This window comes from Accipiter gentilis, chromosome 23 (genome assembly GCF_929443795.1).
Source record: "Accipiter gentilis chromosome 23, bAccGen1.1, whole genome shotgun sequence".
NCBI lineage: Eukaryota > Metazoa > Chordata > Aves > Accipitriformes > Accipitridae > Astur > Astur gentilis.
In genome coordinates this window covers 10,127,016-10,153,171 of record NC_064902.1, presented here as the reverse complement: position 1 = coordinate 10,153,171, position 26,156 = coordinate 10,127,016, and the positions used below count along the sequence as shown (strand labels likewise).

Genomic DNA, 26,156 nt, shown 5'->3' with positions numbered 1-26,156 from the left:
GATTCATTTACTCTTAAATGTTCCTAGGATAATGATGCCAGTTTAAGTCTTTAGACAGATTCTTGGAATTAAGATGTTCAAAATGGAAAAATAGCCAGTTAAGGGCATACTTAATGGTACAATTTCAGTGGCTGAATGCCTATTAAAGGCAAAACCTTAAATATTTTTATATATATAAAAAAATATAAAAGTTTGTACATATATATAAAGAAATGCGACTATTTTATTAACTTGAAAAGACACCGTGTGCTCCTCAGGTTTATTCTTTGGTAACATTAACAATCACATCTATATACATCATTCAACAAATAAAGTTTTAATTTTCTTTAGTCCTCTGCTAGATCTTGCAATCCAGTACAGAGATGAATGAGGGTAGAGGGATATATTTCTTCTTGCATAAATAATAGAAGGGTTTAGAAAGTTTCAGTTACAGAGGCACTTAAGTGCATCTGCACAAGTTTACAGGCAGACTGTGGAGGTATTACTAGAGGTATAATATATGCAGGAAGAACAAAGGCTGACTTTCCTGTCCTAGATTTAATTTTCAGGAATGATAGGCCTAAAAACCCCCTTGTTTTTTTGTAAAGTGAAATGGAAATCAGAGAGGCTAATACACCTATGTATCCACAGATATGCTTTTGTAATGCAATCTTAAGGTAGATCTATATTTAATAAATTAATTAAATTGTACGTGGTTGGTTTTATTGTCTAACTACTAGCTCTTCACTTTTTTTTTTCCCAAACTTCCTTATTAAATGAGTACTTGGAAATTAAATTCTTTGAAGCATCATTTTAGGATCCAAAGTGCTTATGCATTTTGCTGTTTAGTTGAACTGTGTGAAATGTGTGTCACTACATGGGATTACATAGGGAAAGCCACTAGGTATTGTTTAAGACTGCTTGACAGCTACCGAGAGAAATATTAGCAGTTCTCTAATGTGTCCTTTTTAACTTACTGGGTTGGAAAAGTGGGGGGTTTCTGGGGGTTTGGGTTTTTTTTCCTTTCTCGACATGGTATTGTGATACTCATATGTACTGATAAATACAATTAAATTTGCATATTGCAGGATCCTATGTAGTTAATCTATGCTAAACTTTACATTAAGATTCCTTTTGTGTGCTGGCATTGTCCTGTTTCTTGAAATGTATCTTTATTTTCCCAGTCTTTTGAGGAGATTGGAAAAAGGAGCAAAATTTCACCCATGTGCAGAATAATCTATGTCTGGAAAAAAGATTACTTTCAGAATGCTTTCCAGGAAAAGAAAAACAGATGAGGAATGATACTTGCTTTATTTATTTATTTACTTTTAGAAATTTCTTAAAGGGCAGATTTATAAGGCTCCATGTTAATGTCAACTGTCAAAGATTGGGGAACGAATTTTCATACTCAGGTTTCATTTCCATGACTAATAAATCTGCTCTCATGTAGCCTATACTTCTGTGTTAAATTATTTATACCCTGATTTTGTTAGCTGTAAAATTTGTTTATACATTAATATGTATATACATCTCTATATATGCACTAAACATATATAGACTAAAAAGAATATACACTAAATATATATATACTATATACAATAAAAAAGAATATTAAGAATGATTAAACAGTAAACATTTAAAAAAAAATGAATGTTTCTTGCATGCTTTCTATGGCATAAATCCTTTCCACAGTCATTTATATCTTCATATTTAAGAATAACCTCAGTTGAAAGAGTTAAAATCCTAGAGGACTCAATCCTAAAAGTATTTCAAAGACATACTTTCAAGTACAGAAATTTTCAACAAAAGCCTTTTGAACATATTCTATTCAAAAAACAGGAATTCTGGTGATATTTTGTATGGAACACAGTAGTTACTCAGAGTTTGCAACTTCATTGCTAGCACAGGATTTAGAATAGAATTTTACCACTTCCATTCCCAGATTGTATAGCAAGCTTGAAACAAATATTAAAAATCCATTTGTATCTAAAGTAAAAACATACATTATTCTGAGTATCCCCCTTTGAATTCGCTATAAAAGATTATTTCTCTGGTATGAAAAAAACCCTCTTCATTTAGCCATTTTTAGAGAGCCACTGTGCATCCATTTTGGTTATGAAATCTGTTAATTTAGACTAAGACAGTATCTTTCTTGGATAAGAGCACTAATCTGTAGACAAAGAAAATACATTATGTCTAATCTAGCTGAATCTTAAGAAGGCTTTTCACGCTGTATCATGTTCAAGTGTTTAAAGTGGGAGACTCTTCAGTCCAAGAATGGTAGAATTGGTGAAATATTGGCTAATAGAGAAGCAGTGTACATAGTACGGAAGAGGAAAGACCAGGCTGGGGGAAATTATTGTTGAAGCATCTCAAGATCTGAGTAAACCAAATAAAGAAAAGGTTTCATTTTGAAAGGCCCTGATAAAAGAATTATTTGAAATGTCTGCTTGCATATTTTTTTCTCAGTTGAACTTTTGCTACAAGCTTTAAAATACAGGAAAACTTTCACAGACTACCTGAGTAGGGGTACATTTAACTGTCCTAGGGGTAATGATCAGATTTTTACATAACGTTTATAATAATAATAATAATGGAAATTGGTCTGGAGGATATCTGCTCTTAAGATGCTGCACATCATACTGCATTTTTCCTTCCAACCTACTATTTTAAAGTATAATAGCAGTTCTTTAATATCTCTATCAGAAGTCTTGAAAGTACTTCACAAGCTTCAGTGGGAGAACTGTCATTATGGGACTCTGGATCTTTCCTTGGGAATTTTTGGAAGAGACCCTGCTCCTAAAGGAACCACGGTGTTTCCAGAAATGGCTCAAGCTGCCTGCCTGCTGTCCTGTTTCAACACTCCATTACCCCATCTACTTATTTTTTTCCTTTGTGGAGTGACACACCTCTGGCTTTTTGTGCAAGGCACTTTTCAAAGGTTTTAGCAAGTGTTGGAACTTCATAGTATGTCTGAGGGACAGGTATAGCAATTACTATGTTTACGTTATAGACAGGAAAACTGAGCTGGACAGAGTAGAACCATTTCACTGATGATTGCCTGCTTGAGGTATTGTCTGAAGACACTAATTCCTTCTACAGAAAATGGTAGAAAATGTCATTTGCACCCTGACATAATTATATACTTTATTGTATCGACTACATTTTTTTTTACTCCCCCTGCATTTTCTTTTCCTGCTGGTGACAAGATTTTGCTATAAAAGAAGGAAAAATAAAAAGAAAAGAAAGAAACCACACAGAGCTTATGTGTATAATTCAGTTATGTTCAATAATGTTTCACTATCTGATGTGTAATGACCACAATTTAATACATTTGGATCATTTATCAAATATAATTAGAGTTTTTTGTTTTTGTTTTGACAGCAGTTGTCCTGGATCATTATTTTTGCATCTACTCCTTTCCTGTAGGTGGGAGATTGCTGACATGCTTTTGGGAGGAAGTCTGAGCAGAGAAATAATTCTTCAACTCTCTAAAAAGCATATATTCATCATATTTTCAGATTACTGTATTTATTTTAGGTTCCATCTGATTAGTTATGTTGAACGCTATGACAACTTTCTCTTCTATAAATTCTGTTGAAACATACCCAGCATACAGATTATACATTTGACAAACATTACTCAAATTAGTGGGAAGACTTGTGCTAACAAGATTTAAAAAAATATAATAGTAATAGTAGATGGAAGGTCAATGAATTAGCATTTTATTGCATCACACTTAAATTTTAGCTTAGTACAGTAAAATGAAAAGCCTTTTAATTTTTTCAGTGGCTTTTTTTGCTCCTTTTATAATTCTAGGAGTCTTCATTTGTTGAGTCTTATTTTAGGGAAGGCTTTAATCTGTTTTATGGGTGAAGGCTCTCCCAAGCCAGGGATAATTCAGATAAACTCAGTTCTGTATAGTTTTGATGGTTCCTGTGAGAAAATTAAGCTAGTCTGGATTTTATTTTTTTTTCCCACTAGGTGCAATCATACAGTCTTATTTTGTATGTTGGATATTCTACAGAGGTGATTGCCAAATTTGTAACTGGCCTTGGGCTTTCTTAGGGACCACCGTTTTAATCACACAGCTGAGAAGTTTGTAGATGTTATTTTGTAGCTTTGTTCTGTGAACCATTTTTAGTGGCCATTTTAATATCCAACAGAGTTATGAATTTTATTCCTAGGCGTTTCATTTGAAGTTGTTTTGCAGGACTCCCTAGAGGAATGAGATGTCAGGAACAAATTGCCTTGTGCAAAATTGTTTGCTTGTGGCTAAACAGTTCTCCTACCGCCCCATTGATTGTTTCTGTGTCTTCATTATGATATGACATATAATAGTAGTTATTTTTCACCAACATAATTTTCCCTATAACAAATAGTACATTGAATCCAGTATATAAAAATATCTGGGATGCCTCTGCAGGATTTAGAGGGCCCAGGGGATTTTTGCTCTGTGACACTCTGGTTGTACTAGATCTATATTAGCCACATTTTTTTACTGATTATGAACTTTATAGATTGGAGATTCCTTGAAGAGATCTGGGAAAGGGGGAAGAAGGAAGATTGCTTTCAACTGTTCCAGTGTTGGTGATTGTGGTTTAATGATTTTTCCATGCAGGTTCTACTGCATTGCAGGACCAAACATGGAGTTTCTCTTTTTGAAATGTTGATATCTAGTATTGTCTTGCACATTTTGGAGAAGGAAAGAATATAATGGCATCCTGGAAATTACAGTTAAGAGATCTGTGGGTTCTAGACTTTCTTGTGCTCTGAAGGATCAGAGTTGGCTTGTATTCTCACTGAATTGGTGCTCAGCTGAGGACTCCTTTCTTTAGTCCGCGTGTCTTGGCTGTCACTGTTGGTTCTTGTAGGTTGCAGGGCTCTTTCTCTGATAGTAATTTTTGAGAGTTACTTCACTGCTGATTCTTTTTCTGAAAGTATCGCTTACATATTTGACAGTGTAAGACCACTTTTGTGATACAGTTTGTTTTCATATCTAACTTTACATAGCTTGTTTAGTGTCAAGACCTTTATGAAAGCAACACATACCAGTTTTGCTTTATCTTTCTCATGCAGATGCTGTTCTGTCCTGAGAAACTGAGTGTCTTCCAGATGGAATATAATTGTGGTAAATTAGTAAACCTATAGCTTCCAGCTGAATAATAAATAAATGCAAGATCAGATCTTGACATGTCTCTGACTTGCTGCTAGATGATCTGGCAGACTGGATTCAGTAAAAATATTTGGCAAGCTAATCTCTGTTAGTATGTTAGGAAGCCTGCAACTGAAGCTTATGTCTGATTTCATTCCTGCATGACTTTTTATTTTTAATTTACCATGTAACCTCTATTATAAGCACTGTATTTGTACAAAGAGTAAAATGGTTGCTTTTATGTCCCTAGTTCCAATCTCATGCATTTCTTTGCAGAATTGTTGAGTGTCATTTATATTAGACTTTTCAAACACTTAAAATATGAGGTGAAGATCTACCATTTCTGTGATGATTGAAGTTTTTTAGGGTAAAATGCCTTCTCCAGTTCTACCTAAAATGCTTAAAGAATGTTACTGAAAAGACGACATAAAAAAGGAGTTACCAATCTGGAATCTGCAACTGCCCTTTTAGTCTTTTCTTGACACACTCCATCTCAAGGAGCCTCTCGTGGTCTAAGTAGTCTTTCCTTGTCTGTAATTCTTATCACAAGCCAGCACAATCTCTGGAAACTAGTTTAGGAGTCTGTTTCCAGCATAAAAAAATACATATATTTGCAATATCTAAGATAGGCACAATGGTTTCACTTCTGTTTCGGTAGGACTACAATCTGCTTCTTGGTTGAGATGCTTATTGTTAACAAAATAGTTTAATTCTAGCAACATTGCCAAGCCTCATCATTTTCAGCTGATGGGCCATCTACTTTCTGTAAGAATTCTCTGAATAATGACTTACAGAATTAAATTAATATATATGATACAGCGTTTCAGAGACCAATTTCTTAAAGGGTTCAGAATATTACTGAAAAGCTATTAGTTTCCATAAATCTGAAAACTACTCAGCCCTCACATTTTAAATCGACTCATCTGTTGAGTCTGAAAATCATAACACTTTAAATGTGATCTAAATTGTATTTTTAAATATTTTTCTTTCTGTTTTGAGTTTTTTAGATCTTGGGTTTTCTACACCATCATAAAGACCGTTTTTTTTTTTTTTAAGAGTTTCAACACTTTTTATTTCCAATCTGAGATTTTAAGAAAATCATTAGTTATCACATGATTTAGACTATGCTTTTAATCGTGTTCTCAAGCCACTTGCAAACTAGCCTAGTAAAGTTACTTGTCCTAGGTACTAGCAAGGACTTTGGCTGTACTTGTAAATGAAATGTTTTCAGACTATTCTCCGGTCCCAAAATTAACTGGCGTAACATACGTATGGCTATTCGGGTATCATCCCCTAATATTGATAATACAGATATAAGCTTCCAGAAGAGAGATTACCATTCTTGGCACTCTGGAAGGTTCCATGCATTAGATAACAAATACAATACTGCTATTAGTAGATACTTGTTTAAGTTGTTTCTGGATAAGGCACTGTTGGGAAAAGTTGAGAACTGCATGTATCTGTACTCTTACAAGACTAGACTCGCTGGCAAGTTCCTGTGCCAAACAGTTGATGATCTATCCAAAGGCACTGCTACAGATGAGCTATATTAAGGTTGCTTTTCTGATTTTTTTCAAGTTGATTATTTGCAAAAATCAAGTAATTGTGTGATACACAGCTCTGCTATGTATATCTTTGATTTTTGTATCAGAGTCCTTAATTTTGAGCAATAGTTTGCTATTACAGTCTTAGCTTTTTCCTCTTACAATGTCAAGTAATACAAGAATGTTGGTTCTTTTGTTATTCCTTTTGTTAATCTCAGCACAGAGCTGTTTTCCTTACATGAGCTTTTAAGTGATATCCTGTTCTTTTTCTGGTTTATCTTTGGTGTAGACTAGTCAATGCTACCATTCACATGAGAAGCAGAGATTTGTGCAGATATCACATTGAGGCAATGCTGACAAACAGTTTTTAATTGTGTAATTCAGGAGTTCTTAAAACCTTGCCTGTGGTAGCTATAAATATGTATTTATATTGTTAGATTTTTTTATGTTTCACCTATTATCAAAAAGAGTTTTCATTACTCAACTTTGAGTCTGAAATTTTTGCTTTGTGATCTTGGACTTAAATTTTCTTCTGAAGTTCATATACCAAGTTTTACTTACTCCCAGAGCAGAATCTCAACTCTTGCTCCTCCTTCAGTTAAAGAAGTAGATTTTACATGAGTTGCATGTGTTAAGCATTTTCATTCCTCTGGAAAGATGTTTTAATCTTCAAGACTCCTTAATTGAAAACTAAGGTTATACCACACCCCTAAAAAGAATCATTATCATCAGCAGCTGAGTTTGAAATGCCTATGTCGATCATTTATAGCACTGAGATTAGTATGGACTTGCTACAGAAGCATTTATTTTTGGGTCTCATCAGTCAGAATTAATCAGTGATTTTTTTCCCTTAGTTCAGAAATAAACCTTATATTAAAAAAAGTTATCCTTACAAGCACTGGGATCAACACCATTTTTTACTCTTGATCTGAGACACATATGTACTTATTAAGTTGACCCCTAAATCCACCTACCGCTTGCAGGAAGCAAAAAACTTTGCTATAGTTAGAGTGCATAGTGCCTTTGCTTGAAACAGACTTCCCACTGTCTCTGAGGTTGATATGCAAGCTTTGCTATTGAAAGAATTATTTATTGCTATTTGTTATATCCTGAATAGCTTAGAATATTCTTGCTGGGAGATATCTATAATTTTTAAAATCTTTTTAGTGTTTAGTAGATACAGAGATAAACATTTATCAAGAATGTAGCTTACTACATGCCGGAGTAGTCCTTTTAGGGTCCATTTATGGAATGTAAAGTCCATATTAAAAAAAAAAAAAAGCTTTTAATATTGCTCACTAATTATTACTTGCACCAAACATTATAGAAGGTATGGGTCAACTCTGAGTATGGAAATAAAGATCTTTCCCAAGGTAATCTGCTCTTATGTAACTTCTAGTTTTATTTCCAGAAAGATGTAATTTAATTATCTAGTCTCTTAGTTTTCTCTTATTTCTTGTTTTAGCGGATCTGACTTCTGAATTCCATGAAATCTGTGTCCTTGGTCTGGTAGAACAAATAATGTAAAATAGGATGTCACTTTTAATTTCATTTTTTGAAGTTAATTTGCAACCTCTGATTTGAGGTCTACATGGTTCTGATATGCCTGCATAGCTCAACCTAATTTATTAAGGTAAAGAGGGAGAACTTTGTACACAGTGTGATCAGTGCAGTCTGTTTTTACAGTTAGTAAATTGTAAAGTCAAATATTGTCTTTCCTTCAGGCAAACACTTGGCATTTATAATAATTCTTAATTTGTGTACCATTAACACAAGAAAATATACATCCCAAATCTGCATGGGTAAAAAAGGCTGACTATGAAGCTAGGAAAAAAACCCCCAAAAGAATAACGTGCTGACTAGGCCTTTCTGAAGAGGGTGGCTGATGTCTGTAATTGCATGGAGGACAGAGACCTCCTGAATAATTGCACGTTTAAGCACAGAATCTTTCTGCAAAGTACCTTTTTATCTTTTTATAAAAGTACCTTTTTTATCCTTTTATCTTTTTAAAACTTGATTGTACGAGGGTCTCGTAGCATACTACCAGCTCTAGTTGAAATGTAAAAATATTGAGAATATGCCAGATGTTATCAAACTGAACCTTCATTGAGTTTTTTTCCTTGAGAAGAACTTCCATCATGAGCAAGTCTCAAAAAGAGCCAAAATGGACATCCTAACTTGTGACAATTTTTCTCTATAGAACATTACTATTGGAATGTCAAATATTCCAAATCACCTTTTTGTCCATCTAATGTAGTAAAACACCGCACTCTGTTCTGATACCAGGCAAATATCTTCTTGCCTCGTATATGCAAGGGGAGTGAGCAAGGGGGTTGCCTTGTCTTACGTGCCTCAAAAGCCAGAGCTAATGAGAAAGTTCTGAGTTCTAGAAGGGCCTAGAGAACCAAAGGTGTGGATTGAGGACAAGTGATGGAGCTAAGCAGACCCGTAACACTTGCTGGTACTCAAGGTCAATACCAAATCAGCTGATGTTTACTGTTGTCTAGGAGATTATGGAGCCTGGCTTGTTGGGAGAGAGAGGACTTCACTTGCAGCTTTTAGATTTGGAAAATTTTAGAGGTGAATTTTTCATCTGAGAGATTACAAGTAGTTAGAAGCTTATTCACTCGTGAGAAAAATGCAGCAGTTTGCAGAGAAAAGGCTATAACTTGGTCTCTGGAAGAATGTGGGCAGGAGAGATACAAAAGCCAAAATGGCATATTTCTTGAAGAAAACACTGTGTTATATTTAAAGTAAACAATATGTGTTTAGCTTATTGTTTTAACCTTCTCTGCTCAGTGTGCTCTTACAAATAAATGAAAAATATTGCCCAAGCTCGTTTATGTCACTCTATTTATGAGCTGGCCATAGTTTCTAGAAGATAAGCTTCTAGCCAAGCTGATTCCAGCTGGACCTACTGAGGTAGGAATGTCTGATAAACAAGTGGGTGACATAAACAGGTGTTCCTGTCTCAGAACAGGGCGAATCATAAGGTTCTCCTGTGAGAGATGTCTCTCACTCAAAACGTGAAATTGAGAGAGAGGTCAAGGGTACAGCTCACCCCTGCAAGCATAACACAGGCTCGCTACCTCAGTTGGAGAGAGCTTTATCTACAGGCACCTCCTTTGAATGTTCTGGGTAGGTTACAAACCTAAATGTGCTTTTTGAAAATTACACTTTCACTGCTATGTCAACTATTTGTAATAACTGACTTCTACTATTAAAAAAAGTTAAACTGAGAAACACAGTTCATGTAAAAATTCTATTTTTATCATGTATAAAGCTAACATATTTACTGATGATTCATATACTATTACGGAACTCTACACATTTTTTTCATGAAGCAGTTAAATGCATTGGCATGACTTTAAAAAAGAACATTGTGGCCTTTTAATTCACTTTCTATCAATCTGGTACAGTATAATAAAATTTGATTGTTATTGGAGACAGAAATTTCAAAAGTTAAAAGCTTCCAAGATTGATAGTTCTGTAGATTGGTTTTAAGTATTTCGAATTTATAACTATCATTATGTTGCTAAATAACATTGACTCTGGAATGACTGACTTCCTTTTGCAGTAATTCAAAAATATTATGACAGCTATAGTTTTATAGTGAGCATAAAAATCAGTGAGGTAAGTTCAATGAGGTAAGGTTAGTGTTGGAAGTTTTATTAACAAAAACTTTAAGTATTAGCACGAGTTACAGTTCCCATGTGTTTTCCAAAATTTGCTGGAACTGAACTGAATATTAAATTCTGAACTTTGGACTAGTTGCTTTAAACTATCTAATTTTGGTGGTAGGAGTAGGCAAAGATGTAAATTTGAATAAACAGCTGTTAGGCAGTTGGCTGCATTGATAAGCTACACATGGTCGGAATTCCTTGTGGCATATAATGTTCCACAAGGATGAGTTTCAAACTGCCTGAGGGAACCATTTATGTCTCTGGTTCAGCTAAAACCTTTTCTAGTGTAGTTTGACCAGTCAGTATTACCAATTTTCTCTTTTAAAGAGCAGCAGAATCTGGACTAGTGGAAAAAAGGAATGAAAGAGAAATCAAGATTGATTAGTAGAGATGGTGGCTGGCTAAGCTGTCGGGGAGGGAGGCTGGGAACATTATGAAATGTGTAGCTGCCATCTTTCAAAGAGTAAGTAAAGGAGAACGAGTGCGTTTGATGCATTACACTAGCAGGTGGTTCTCCCATCCTTGTACAGAAGGATTGAAAGAGGTTGTGACAGTGATTCTGTGAGGGAAAAGGTGTGAGACGGTATGAGTTTGTTTTCCTGATGTGAACAGCCAACACTGTTCGGTGTTTATAAACCATCTAATATAGCTTGCTGTATGTTCCCCTTGACTACAATATACTCAGCTGCTTTAAACCCCTCTCTTTTTGTCAGTTCTTAAATACTGAAGTAGTAGAAATAAGACAGTGAAATAGGTTATCCTTTAAAGAATACAAAGCCTGGTAACTCTCAGCTCTATAGAAACATCTTTTGCTGAATTAAAATGTAAACTAGAGCAACCCTAATACCCAGAGTAATAGGTGTGGGAATGTTGTTGAAATAATGCTTGAAAGTGGAATTTTCCTCTATGAAAAGAAAAAGCTAGCTAACTCACTAAAGTTTCAATTTGGAACAAGAATGTAAATTGTATTAATTGTACAAAATTCAAGTGTCTGCAGCTTCAAAATGTAGCCACGTTCTGCCTTTTCTGAATTTTTTTTCTGCCTTTCTTGAATTTTACATAGATCAGATGTTTTTGAAAGAAACGAATGTATTATACTAGGTACAACCATTGCTTTGAAAAAAATCATGTTTATCACGTCAGACTGAAAAATGGGGGACAAATATGATGAGGGGATAGTTTTCATTTTATTGTTGTATTTTAGAATTTTATTTTTTATTAGCTCTGAAGTGGAGAGCACAGTTGGGACATTTTAAAGACAAGATGATATCCTTTCTATACTTGTAACTCGGTTCTCATATTTGCAAAAAGGCCCACGTGAGGACATGTTCTCTGTACTCACAAGTCAGTATTTCTGTATAGAAAATTGAAGTGACAGCTCTTTTTTTCATGGTTTAAACTGGTTTTCATAATCAAAACTTAGTATGTTACATTTCCCCAGATACATACAGATGTATAAATACAGGCACTAAGATCTTTAATAGAAGTTTGTTGTTTTGATTAACTGAAGTGGTTCCTCAAAAGATACACCGAGAGCAAATAGTAGCACAGAAAAGTGTCAGCAGTCCTGTGGAGCCTGTAGGGGTCATCAGGAAGGGAGAGAATGATAGTACAAAAGGGGAGAAGACTGGCTTTTGGACACAGTGGCAAATGTTGACTGCAGTGTGTGCTGGAACAGAGGCGGGGTTAGGACGGAGATTGACAATGGGTTACAGTTTGCTTTCTCTATTACCTCAGGTGTGGTACTACAGTACACTTAGTGCTTGACTAGTAAATTCAGAATTAGTTTAAAAAAACCCAGCCAAACTTTTGCTTTAAATGTATTTATTTATGATGGTAAAATAAATAATTCTTAACAGTGAAACACAGCAGTGCTGCTTCATGTTTTGCTTCCTCATGGAGCTCCATAACACTAAAACCACTTTCATAAATGATGTATATAATACGGCATACAAGTTAAACAATTAACAGTAAGGAACTTCAAGAAATAGACGTCACTACTGGAGCTTGTCATGAGTGGTAGGTGATGACATGAAGATTAATGAAGTTCAACTTTGAATTTGGCAATTTTTGCCACTTACACGAACTTTTCTTTTCTTTTCTTTCTAAAGTATAACCCAATTCTGAAGTTTTTGCAGTGTGTTGTATATTTCCAGAGCAAGTGACAGAGTTTATTGTATTAAATAGTTGAAATAAGTAGTTGCTGAGGAAAAAGTTAGACAAAATTAAAAAGCAATTTACTTGGACAGAGGTCTTTGAAATGCTTTATGTGTTAGCTATCAGATCTGCTTTTGCTTTATTTTTCAGGAAAATGGTGGTGTTCTTCAGATTGCCAAGTTTTACTACTAAATGTACTGCCAAAGCTTGGGAGAAATAAGTCAAGGACTCTTAAAATTACATAGTGTTGAGTGAAAAGCCAAAGAGAGGGTTTTTGTGTACCAGAAATCCTTATCCTTTCAAATATAAAAATATATATCTGATGCTGTAAAATGACCCATATTAATTTCCTTTCAGATTATATTTAAAATGCCATAGATGTAAATGGAGGAGTTACAAAATGGCAGACATTTCTTGTAGTGTACTGGGGTGCTCCATTTAGAATACCTCATTGTTTCGTTATTTTGGGGAGATGTGATTTCACAGTACAATTTTCAGGGAAGAGATAATTTCTAATATTGGCAAATTCATCCTGGCTATAAATGAAGTAGTATATTTTGCTCCTTGTCTTCCACAAGATGAGGAACTAATTTAACAGCTTTTTGGTTTTACACCATCTGGAGGTTCATATTTGACTTATGAAATGATGTCATACATGCTTAGCACCAAACAGATACCATATAGTAAAAGGTCACATGCAGTTCAGGCTGAGGTAGTTTTATTTTGCATTATGAGAAATATAAAAGTCTTGGTTCATGATTACTGGAGGCAGAAAGAAGAATTTAGGGAAGAAGAAAATGACTGACATAACCGATGTTCTTGTAAACCTCCACATTGCATTCCTGTGAATAGAAAATAAATCTGTACATGTAAGACCACACACAGTATGAGTTGCTTATTCACTCTCCCAGACTAGCACTGGCTCAGAGTTTTGCCTCTCTGAAAAGAGAGCACTGATTTCAGTATTTAGAGCACTGATTTCAGAATGGCTCCTTTCTGTGTATGTTAGCTTGGGGGATGATATACCTGTCCTATCAAAATACCTGGGCTTCATTGTGTAGGTGGATTTTTGAATTAGAGTGTTCTGCTGTATCAGTCTCAAGATATCTGACCACTGGTTGACGAGATGTGAGAAAATAGAGATATATTTAGCAGAATTTGTGGGGTTTTTTTTCCTTGCCAACATTGGTGTCAGGACACAATCTAATTTGAGCTCCACAAACAATATCTTCTGTGGAGGAAGACTGAGATAATTCCATTTCCTGTACTTGCAAGGAGAAAAGGATGACACAGATTGAAAACCATGGTGTGTTATCCTTTTCTGATATTAAAGGTTTTAGTTTGAGCTCTCACATGGACTCGGCTTTAATTATTATATATAATGGTTAAAATATTTCTGCACAAAGGGGAAAAAAAGAGGGGGCATCAAATAACGTATTGTCTTATAAAAGAATAGGGAAATGTATGGTTTGCAAAAGATTAGTTTGAATCTCTGTGATCCAGATTGAAACATGGAAATGCTATGTCAGTAACCCAGGTCACTAGCTTCTTCTCATCATATCTGAGAAAGATTTCTGTTTCACCAGGAAGGTGAAACTCCTTTAAGAAGGAATTTCCCCGTAATTCTGTGGAACTCAAATTCTAGCTAGAACAGTAGAGCGTTTGCTGACCTATTTTTAATTGGGAAAGGGCTGGGAAAAAAAACAGTTTAACCTCCTAAGTATGACATTGGATTTGTTGTGGCTTGGAGGTTACATCATGGGTTGTTAGGGAAGTGTCAGGGTCCCTGACAGAGAATGACGTGCAGTGTAAGCCTGTCTTTTATCTCTCGGTGTTGGCAATAAGGGTGGCCTCTTTGGCTGTGGAGCAGCCAGAACCACTCGTCTGCCAGAGAGGGAGGAGTGGGGCTCAGAGACTCTGGGACTGGAATGGAAGATCTGCCACCTAAGGCTGTGGTTGGACATGCCATACTCTTTCCTTCCGAATGCTTGCACTGTCCTCGTGTGAAATGAGGTTGCTGGGATCGAGATTGTTTGGCTGTTTCAAATCTTTTAGAACATTTTTCTCAGTGCGATTGAAGCTGTGCTTCTGTCGTGCTTTAGAGCTTTTATTTCAATCTACCAAGGTTAGAAATGAATTCTTAAATGAAAACCGAGATAGGCTTATATTAAGAACAATCTCTTGTGGGAACTGGGTTCTAGGCAGACCTTATACCACTTACATCTCAATGTATTCGGATCTTAAGTTCATGTGCAACTTCTTATGGAAGAATGCAATTCACCTCAAACACATGAGTGTTCATTAATAAGTGTTAAAAAGTTACCATGGAGCTGAAAGAATTGATCTAAGGTGTCAACTATTTACATGAAGGTGTGTGGAGTAATGTATTTCTGATATTAACAAGAAAATAATCTGTTTCTGCATTTAGAGTCAGTCCAGACAACTCTGAAATACTAGGTGCCTGGTACTTTGTGGCGCGGTTGAGGTCATAACCCGTGTGCTAACTTAAAGGTTTCTATGTGGATGGCCTGAATGCCAACTGGTGAAAGGAAAGATGGTGATTGCAGCTCTGCTGTGGAGTTCCATGTGTGTTTCTTTTTGGTGTGAAAGAAAACCACCATGCACGTTCTCCTGTCCTTCCAGGTTGAATTTGTGTCTTTGTCTAGGGAATAGAAATAATGTATTAGTCATATTATGAGCCGGCTAGTGGTGAAAGGAAATGCAGAAAGCTTCAGTCATGTGGTGCTTTTTAATTAACAGCTGTGTGAGGGCAGGACTGGGGTCTTGAGAGACTGGAGTGGACACAGGGGTCTGCTCTCCTTTTCCACACAGGTTGTCACTCACAGACTTGGAGTTCAGCACCGTCTACTCATCCTCTCAACATGCCTTCTTGCACTCCCAAGTTTTAATGCCTAAAATCCCCATTCCCGAGTTGCATCTAGTGAGCTGTGATGACAGGGTGTGTGGGAAGAAATCTGTGAAGAAGTGTGAGAATTGTCTGCTTGGCCCTTAGGGTGGGGATTGGATGGGTAGAGAAGAAAAGACTATTGACTCAGAAACTGCCTGGTTCAGCCAAGTAGAACAGAACTGTATCAGCACATGTGCAAGCTACTGTGTTATCCCAGTCACTAGGGAACGGTATCAGTGCTTTGTTTGTCAGTGGGTCTAATCACCTTCAACTCCCTTTGACTTCAAGCATTAGGCTTCTGCTTAGTGGCAGATGGAAAATCAGAGTTGCAGTGACGGACTGAGGAGAACCCCTTTTGGAGCTCGTGCTGCAATGTTATGACGAGCTTCTCAGCTGCAGCTTAAAGGCCCAACAGAGATTTTTGTGATTTGACTTAAGGGATTGCTTTCAGACATGAAGCAAACAAGTGATTATGTATAAAGAAGATGTGGTAATGAGTTTCAGATGAGGTCTTTTATGTTTATTAAAAGAGGTCTGAAAGTTTTCTGCTACTACTATTTCTTGTTTTCTAACTTAAAGTCATCTTTGAATCTCATACTGCACACTGCTTACAAACTGCAAAATCCTATTACTGTAATATAGTAGAAAAAGTCTTAAAAATAAAATAAATCCAGTAGAATATAAATCTTTTTTTCCAGTGTATAGAAAAGCAATGAGCCATTTTAAAAGCAGGAAGAACATGCATCTTGAGATCCAATAGATCATCTAAATTGGTCCCAAACCAAGTTTTAAAATGGCATTGCAAAGACTTTTGCTTTGAATAAATTCAGCATTACAAAACTCAGAATATAAATAAAAATAAATTAGATTTGCCGATTGTTTTGTACTTTACTAATATTCTGATTAACTGGGAAAAAAAGTGCTTAATAGATAGGACCCTTTCTGACTATTCCAACTGCAGGACTTGAAAATATAAAACTAACATTTATGCCCTTTCAGTTACTTCTATCTAGCTTTTTATTATGAATAAACCTTGTGAATTTCTAGGCAATGTAAACTTTAAACCCTTGTTCCTTATTTTCTGACATTTGTATGTTTGAAATTTGGATTAGTGAATCTAAAATTTCTCACTTGCCTGACTTCCTGCAGCACTCTTGTAGATGGAGAATTATTCTAGATTGCCACATCATATATTTTCAATCCAAACCTTGTCTTCTCAATGGTGTACCTTGTGGCCAAAACAAGCCTGTGTAGGTCCACTTAATGTGAACACCTCAAGGTTTCAGAGCTGCAGAAGAAAACAGTATCAGAAAAATGGCCTCTATTCAAGGAAAGCTGTCTTTGTAATAATAAATGACTGCACTCTCTTTATATTAGTTCTCTTCTTTGCATGAAATTATAATGTCATTCTAATGGATTGCAAACCTTGCTGCCACCTCTGTGGGCTTTCTGTGCTACAGAGCATCTTCCTCTCTCTGGGCAGAGCGGAAGGGCAAATGTGGAAGTAGGTCTATAGCAGTATTTTTAGTATCTCCTCTCCTGGACTGAGTTTCGATGTGTTAACCAGCCTTCTGGAAAACTGAAATATTTTACTAAGAATGGACTCTTTGATTTCCATACCCCAGGCTTGAATTCGGGAATTTGAGACTGCACAAGGAATGCAGAATTGAATCCATAATGCTTAACAGTAACAGTGGGTTGGTTTTGTTGATCTCTTATGATGTTTAAAGGTGCTGACAAAATTTCAGGGGTATACTACATTTTCTTGTATTATTTATTTACAGATTAGTCTTCAATAATATGAGGCTCACATTAAAAACCAAATAATCTCTTTTGGCCTTTAAAAACTTGATCTATGATGAAATCTGGTTTTTACCCCCAAATATCCCCACCCAGTATTCTATGCTGTGTTGCCTGTGAGCTGCTCAGAGTGATTCATTTGTAACTGCATTTCTGAACCAGAATGTGGAAACAGAATCATAGAGTGGTTTGGGTTGGAAGGGACCTTCAAGATCATCTAGTCCCAACCCCCCTGCCATGGGCAGGGACACCTTCCACTAGACCAGGTTGCTCAAAGCCCCGTCCAACCTGGCCTCGAACACTGCCAGGGATGGGGCAGCCACAGCCTCTCTGGGCAACCTGTTCCAGTGCCTCACCGCCCTCACAGGGAAGAACTTCTTCCTTGTATCTAAGCTAAATCTACCCTCTTTCATTTTAAAGCCATTACCCCTTGTCCTATCCCTACATGCCCTTGTAAAAAGTCCCTCTCTGCCTTTCTTGTAGGCCCCCTTTAAGGGACTGGAAGGCTGCTATAAGTACTGGAAGGCCTTTATAAGGTCTGCCCAGAGCCTTCTCTCCTCCAGGCCGAACAACAACAACAACCCTCTCGGCCTGTCTTCACAGGAGAGGTGCTCCAGCCCCCTGATCATCTTCATGTCCCTTCTCTGGCCTCGCTCCAACAGGTCCACGTCCTTCTTATGTTGGGGGCCCCAGAGCTGGATGCAGTACTCCAGGTGGGGTCTCACCAGGGCGGAGTAGAAGCAGATACGATTTAGTGGAAGTGCTCACTGAAGGCACCAATACATGTAAGGTGCAACTGCAGGTACTGATGGTTAAACCCAAACATATCCTGTTGCTTTAATGAGTTGATATCTCTACTATCTTATTACATAAAATACCTTTTATTACAAATGTATTGGGAGTAGAATTTATGTGGTGGATAATTCTTTCTTTGGCATTAGTGAATTAAGTCCGTCCGCCCCCCCCCCCCCCGCAACACATTTTAGGGTAGACAAAGAAATTGATAAACATTTTAAACTAGAGAGAGATATTCCAATGCAGCTTAATTTCTGGGTTTTTTTGCCCTTTATAATTCTTCTTTACTTGTCTATTCAACTTATCCCACCCTTCCATACACTTTTTTAAAAGCATTCTTGTAGCAATAGTTACTTGCTCTTTCCATTTCAGTGAAATGTGTAATTCTTCATTTTGCTAATTATCAAGGACAGCAAAGATTATGTGTTGTACTTTGAACCCCTACATTCTACAGTCAATATTTTTATATTCTTGAATTATTGCAGTATTGATTCCTAATTGTCTTGTTCTTCTCTCCTACATAAAAACCTGCACCATTAAATCTTGCAAAACTTCATTTTCCAGCTCTACTTTTCACTTACAATCTCACCTTATGGTTTCACCTCCAGTTCACCATCACATCATTGTAAGACCACTTATGTATTTGCTTTATTCCATTCCTTTATTATATTTTAATTTAAGGAAGCTGTGACAAGATCTCTTACTTTGAATACCTTTTTAAAAGTTCTTCAGAGCCAATCATCTGAATAGTATATTAGAAGTTTTCAAAGATTGTGTCAGTGAGCATCTTGATAGTGACTGCTTCTTCTGATCTTCACAATGTGAAGAGTAGCACCTTTTCCATTTGGAATCCTACCTTACCTTGTGGTAACTACTCTAGGCTGTGCTTATGTAGAAAGGTATCATTAAAAAAGGTGGTAGGAATTTGAATCTATGAAGTAGGATTGTTAAATCTACTTGAAAAAAAGTTGCTTTTCTGTCTAGCTCTTTGTTTCTTCCCCTATTTTGACATTTTTTATGTGTTTCTACCTGGATCCATGTGTATATGCCTGCTACTGTGGCCATGTCTGGCTATTCACATTGTGCATACTTTCCTGTTTCTTGATTATACTCCCCAAAAAGTCAGTTCCCTCCTCCTCCATTTCCTTGAACATGTACCCTGTCATTTAGATTTTCCTTTGTCTTGCCACTTTGTTCCTTGCTTCATCAAATGTTTTTCTTGGTTTTGATGATAATATTTATGCTGCTGTCCTTGCAGGTGGCTGTTACTTCCTCCCCCCCACCCCCATCTTGTTACAGAGGAGAGTCAGCTATTTTTCCTTCTTATTTCCAAATGCATTAATGAGTACCCAAGCTTTTAATTGCAATTAGCAATAGAATTGGTTATAGAAACAACTGTATACAAATAGTAACCAGTACCAAGTAATCTACGGATTTTTTACAGACCACTAGCAAGCATTTGCCTGACCATAATTTGAGAACTGTTTGAATTGCATTATGAAAACAATAAAATTGCATGCTTGAGCATTTATAGAGCAAGAAATGAGAAAATCAAGGCTACATACACCTTCTGGGCTGATAGAATGCTTTTGGTTTTTTTCTTTCTTTCTTTTTTTTTTTAAATTTTCTTTTAGGGTTTCTAGAGGAAAACAGTTATGTAATGCAGAGCAATTTGGTGAGGTTCTGTATTAAGACATTTCTGCTTAAGAAAATCTTTGGAATAACCCTTATTTTGGTTGTCAGGGTTGTGTGCTTACTGCAGAAAAGTACAGTAAGGCCCATTTGTTAAGAGACTTATGCGATATACACTGGAGAATAATGAAGAACCGTATCATTGCCCTATTTGTCATGTCTTTGTTAAATAATTCTGTTTCTAGATTACTGATCTGTGCCCAAATCTGTGTAGTGACTATAGTATCTGATTGCCTACTTCATGGCTTTAATGGGCAAATTAAATACAGGATACAGAACACTGTTTTCCATGAGTTATATGTTTAATAAGTCAAGATGATTTTTATTTTTTTTTTTGAGTCCTTTATGCATATGTCAAGTTAGGACTGTTTTAATGCTATTTCATGTTTTGACTATTCTACTTTTTCTGTTCATGCTTTGGTGCTAAAAGTGCTTTCATTCTTTATTTATATTTTAACAAGTAAAAGAATCTTAATCTGAGATAAAGTGGGAAAAATCTATGTAGGAAAGAAATAAAACATTTCTTAAGTGACTGAAAAAACCAGGGAATTAGGAAAAAAAAAAAATATGCTGATGATATTTACTAATACCTAAATATGTTTGATTTATTTACTGTAGGTTGATGCCTTGCGGTTACGATTGGAAGAAAAAGAAACCTTTCTGAATAAAAAAACAAAACAACTTCAAGACCTCACAGAAGAGAAAGGAACCCTGGCTGGAGAGATTCGAGATATGAAAGACATGTTGGAAGTAAAAGAAAGAAAAATTAATGTCCTTCAGAAAAAGGTAAGATCATTGATTAAAGGATATGTTATAAAACTTTTGAGGAACATTTAAAGGAAAGATAATTATTTGTTATAGTGTATTACTTTTAATATATTTAAAAAGTGCAAGGAATAAGTCTGTAATAATCAAGTTCTCTAATATGAAATGTGTTAATGTTTTCCATGGGATCATTTCTATACTATTGTATCTTAATTATATTATATCACAAAAATATTAGGTGCTGCAGCTTCTGCAAAATTATTGGAGTTAAATGAAAGTCCTAAAAATTCTGACAAAACTTCTTATTCCTCAGCATAAGGGATTCCATTATCCTTACTAACACTGATTACTATTACTACTCTTTCCAAATAATTTAAAATAAAACATGTGGGACTGGTAAAAGATAGTATACTGCTTTTTTATTTTAAAGACTTTTTTTTTGGGGGGGGGGGGAAGAGGGGAGGAAGGAAGGAACCTAAATTAAGCCAATTATCTGCTTTTGCTGTGAGCTAAAGACATTAAGAAGGGAGGCTTGCTTTGAACAGCCTTATTAGCCTTATTTTTAATTTTCCACAAATTTAGCTAACTGCATTTACTTTCTTTGGGAAGTTGGATTTAATCATTATAGTTTCTACTTGGGGGAGTGGGGAGGGAATTTCCTGGAAAGGCGGATCTTCAAGCGTTCTGCGTACACTAGTAGGGTGTTTATTTACCATATCCTTTTTCTTACACTCACAGAAATGTTTATGCTAGCAGGTATGTTGTGTGTATCACTCTTTTTCATATATAGATGCACTTGTGAGCATACAGATGAATGGAGAAAAAGTTCTTGACAGCAGATACAGTTTACTATTACTTCTCCCCTCCTTCTACAGCCACTCAAAGAATGTCTACTCCTTACTCTCTGTTACTATGTAGGTAGTTCATGTTACTGTGGTTTTCCTCCAGGATTCATATAGTCATACAGGTCACATGGTCTAGCTGTGCTTCTGTCTGCCATTGGTTAACTACAGTGTTTAAAAAGCCAAGTCCTTATTTTCGAGAAAATGAGAAGACTGCTTTTTCAGGCCCAGGAAATAAGGCCTATCAAAACTGGAATATAGGTACTCATCCACTTAAATCTTATTTCTAAATATTTGCCTTGTTAGCAATGCTTACAATGATGGAAAGATAGCAAACCTCAAGCCTTTTGTCCTGTGATGAATGCTGATTAGTTTTGGACATCACTTGAGAATTTTGAATAAAAGAATGCATCGCAACGATTTACAGCTCGTCTTGTATTTAGATCTTGAGGAAATGCATCAGTAGGAGGAATCTGGATTCAGTAATCAAAATTGTGTGATAAATACAACATATCACAGAGCTGTCAGCACTATCTGTCGTGGCTATGTGCTCAGAAATATGCAATATAGTGTGTTTTTCTGGTTTTAATACATCATGGATATTTTATTAGGGCTTGCAGATCTTCTTGCCTTTTTTGCACCTGCTTCTTAATGAAAACAATCACTCTCAAACTGCACTACACTATCTCTCTTCACTAAATCATAGAGTAAACACATGTTATAGCCTTGTAAGCTCTAGTATACAGTGTGATAAATCCTGTGAACTACTAGGTGCAAAATCAGAGTTAGTACTAAATTGGTTCTTTAAAATTGGAAGTAGCATCTGAATTGTTTTTGAGGTTTTTATTCTAGTAAATATGCTTCATCAGGGGACTTCTGAAGTTCAGTTTTTCTGCTATGGGCCAAATACTGGGCTTACTTAGAGAAGAATGAATGATGATGATTACTTTAAAAAAAAAAAAAAGAGAAAAATAGTTCATTTACATCACATGAAAGTTATGCATAGATTTGGTTCTCTGAGCATTTTTAATAATCACATTATCTTAATATGTAGATGTTAGCATGCCCAACAATGCTAATATCAGATCATTGTCACACCATTATTTTGTTTATAGGAAAAGAATATCATATTTGGAAAATACATTTTTAAAATTACCCTTAGGTCACATTTTCAGCTTTGGATCATTATTTTACTTGTGCCTCACTTCCGATATGTTTGGAGATAAATTCACTCACAGATAATTTGACTAGAGAAAAATTTGATTGAAATATCATCCTGTTCTACTCACCCCACTATTTAAATAAATCGAGAGTATGATACTATAAAGGAGGCTTTTGCTGTTCACTTTTCATGTGCCTGGTGTACAATTCCAAAGTAGAAGATTCTGTATGTCACCAATGGAAATCCAGGCTTCTAAATTCATCTGGAAAAAAATAGTAATCTACTTGCCTAGTTAATCCAAGTGTTCAACTTCATTTTGGCAGTGCATATGAGATCATAACTTCTCATGGTTAGTCTCCTTGAGCATTCCAGCATCCTTGGCAGCAGATGCAATCTCATCTCTGGACCACAACACTTGCATGTAGAAAGGAAGATGTTCAGTGTCTGTCTACTTTTTTTCAAGAAGCTTTCCTGGCACTAGTGCCTTTCTGGTTTAGATAATTTTATCCTCACTACATGAAGTTACATGTTCTAGGGCATTCATACCTTATAGAGTCTTTATGTTCTGTGAAAGGCAAAGGGAGCACAGCTCCTTTTTGACCATAGGCAGATTATTCATTCAGTCATGTGTTAATTCAGAAATATGTTGGACTATGTATAGTAGTAATTCCTAGTGCTGTAGAATTCTTATTGTAAAATTTTTGAACAGTCACTTTTCAGGGATTTTCAATTAGTCTAGTAGCGGATGCTGTGCTTTAAGAAAAAGATCGTGTGATGTACCTCTTTTCTTTCCAGTTTTGACAACATACTTTTCCAATAGCAACCATATATAAGAATAAATTTTGATGGAAAAATATTTAATATATATTGATTGCAGTAATTTTATCCTTTACTTGAATCTAATTATGATTTTATCCTTTAATCCTTGCTGGATTGCACGTGCCTTTTGTATTCCTCCAGTTTTTGCTCATCTTCTCCTTCTGACCTTTAGGCCACTTCTTCCACTATTATTTTGACTTCAAGTGATGACAGCCAGACATTTGCATGTTGAGCATTTAGAAATTAATTTGTTCTCATGGTGCACATATATGTGGAGAATTCAGTGGGTGGAAAGCAACATAGACCATTTCATATGACACTTAGGAGGTGAAACAATTACTAGGCCGCCCAGTGGATTGTCCTGCCTTTACATACCTTCTTTCAGGACTTTGCCCTGGTTCCTGTCTTACTGTCATGAAAACCCTTCTGCAAGTGAAGAAATTGCTTCTAGTTCTTCTTCCTAAGTTCTTTCTAGACATTAGATTTTTCTGATTGTAATATTATAATGCTTGTCTCCATTTTCATTTTTCTGTGCAGTGCCAAATTTTATATCTATGCATTTACTTTTGATATAAGGACTTGTGAATAACCAGTTATTTTAGTGCCTTCATTTGTTGATGCAAGACAGATGGCTACATCTCTCTCCGCTCAGGCTGAAGTGCTTCACTCAGCCTAAAATAATATTCATTTTAATGGTTGTATTCAAGTAATTAAAGAAGGAAGTATTTGTATATAGTGCTTAAAAATATTTTTGTCAGTGATAAGCTGAAACTGAATAGGAAGGAATACGTAACCTGGAAAGATGCAATTTCTAATTCTATATTCTTTCTTTTGTGCACATTACTGTTATCTGCCATGTTGAAAAATACAGAGGAAACCAAACCAAAACCAGAAAAGCTCCCTGTCAAAGTTGGAGCTGTTTCTTCTTCTTTTTGGAGAGCTGTTATACTTGGAGAACAGGACAGGTTCTGTTGAGGGCTCCCTACCAAAGGTGTTGAAGAAACAACAACATTGGCAACAAAACAGCTGTGGTGAGTCCCAAGAGGTGACATAGGAACACACTTAAGGCAACATGTTGCAGAAAGAAGTAATGGGCTAGATAATGAGCTAATGATGCATTGTCCTTCCATACAGTGGTTTTGGTGTAACTTTTGACCAAATTGAAAAACCGCTACACTATTCAGTATGATTTGCAGGTTTAAGGGAGGCCCAGCACTGGAACAGCATGCATTTAGAGGATTTGGATCAAGGCAGATTGGCATGGAGTAATAATAAACTCATGTCAATGTCAGAGGTGCTATATTACTTAATATTTCTTTCTTTTAGAATCTTTGGCACCACTGTTCCATTTTAGTGCCAGTAAAGTTGGGTATGCTGTTTTAATAGCCTTGTTTAACCTGGCAAAGCTAGTCTTACACCTCATATCTGTCAGTTTAGCATGCAGAGGGGCAGACCTCAGAAATCTTTATGTATTTCTTACTAGAACACGCAAGTTCTATGAATATGGCCAAGTTGTAGGCTGAAGGGTAGAAGTGCTGAGCTGGATGATAATTCTTTCGTGTCCCTCTTTCCTCCCAAATTTTCTCTTTCTTACAGTGGCTATACCTGGTGTGTTTTACCCTCTAAGAATCTGTAGATTTTTTAAAAAACCCAATTATATACTCTGAAGTATGAGTCTTGGTGTTGAAAACAGTAGCTGTTGAGACAAGAACAGCATAAAGGATGTAGACCTGGATCATATTAGGACAACAGCTTGTGGAAATTCTTTTGTGGGAACTATTATAAAAGAACACCATGTAAAGGGGGCTAATATAATATTCTACTTTGACTTGCAACATAACTTTTCATGTAAAATGTTACAGTTTCTATCTTTAATAGTTTAAGCTTTGTGATTGATGAAGTGCTACATGACTGAGGGCCCTAACCTACCAGCTAATTAGCATTTGTAGGAAATGTCATAAAGTCTTAGCTCTCATGTAATAATTGGAATCTGTACTTGGAGTGGCTGGGCTGTGCACACTAAGTGATATTACCCAGTTCAGGTTAAATTAAAATGTGTTGTACAATTAATTGTATGCATTACTGTTAGCTGTCTTCTAAAAAAGAGGGAATTTACATAGTCAGATTAGGAGTATACTAGTGTAAACAAATGAGTCCTACTCTTGCGCTTAGAAATTCGCATCAATATTATTGCTTGATGTAGGAATTGCAACTGAGAGCACCACTGAAATTGAAACTTCTGAATCCGGAATGGTCCAGGAGGACCTGAGAGACCAATTTCTTTCATTTGATCTTAACAAGTAGAAAGTGCAAGCACATTGCTGATAGAAGATGCCTTTGATATGGTTTTTTCATGGTTTAATCAGTTGGGAGTACATTTTCATGATCCTGTGAAAGGGTCATGATGGCATGATGAAGGACATTATTATTAACTTTGTCAAATTCTATCAGAACACTGTAAATAGACTGTTAGGTGAACTGTGGTTTGCAATTACCAAATCAGAGTTCGGTTGTATTTTGGGAATGAGACAACAAATTTTGAACTAATTAGTTGTTCTGTGACTGCAGATTACCACTGTAGTTAGAAAAAAAATTAGGGAGTCATTCTGGTTTAACAAGAAAGTTTTGATGTTTCAAAGCTGGTGTGGTGACTATTGACTTGTGTATTATGTTAAGAAATGTTTCTATTAGTAATATGTGCCCACTTTAAGGATACAGCCTTCAATGTACTGAGTATTAGAAAATTGTACTTTGTTGGCTGCTTATGCTTGCAGCTTTGCCAAATCATGTTATGTTATTCAGATAAGGCAGTCTGAAAGTGAGATTGAACTAAATACAGCCAAGTGTTCATCCAG

General features: G+C 35.9%; 1 protein-coding gene across 1 annotated transcript in view; it reads left to right on the top strand.

Annotated features, from left to right (window-relative positions):
- The window catches only part of ERC2 (ELKS/RAB6-interacting/CAST family member 2), a 527,385-nt gene that overhangs the window by 164,946 nt on the left and 336,283 nt on the right, over positions 1–26,156 (top strand). Inside the window, exon 7 of the mRNA XM_049826970.1 lies at positions 20,332–20,499. Coding sequence (XP_049682927.1) covers positions 20,332–20,499 — 168 coding nt within the window. The remainder of the gene's footprint in view (positions 1–20,331; positions 20,500–26,156) is intronic.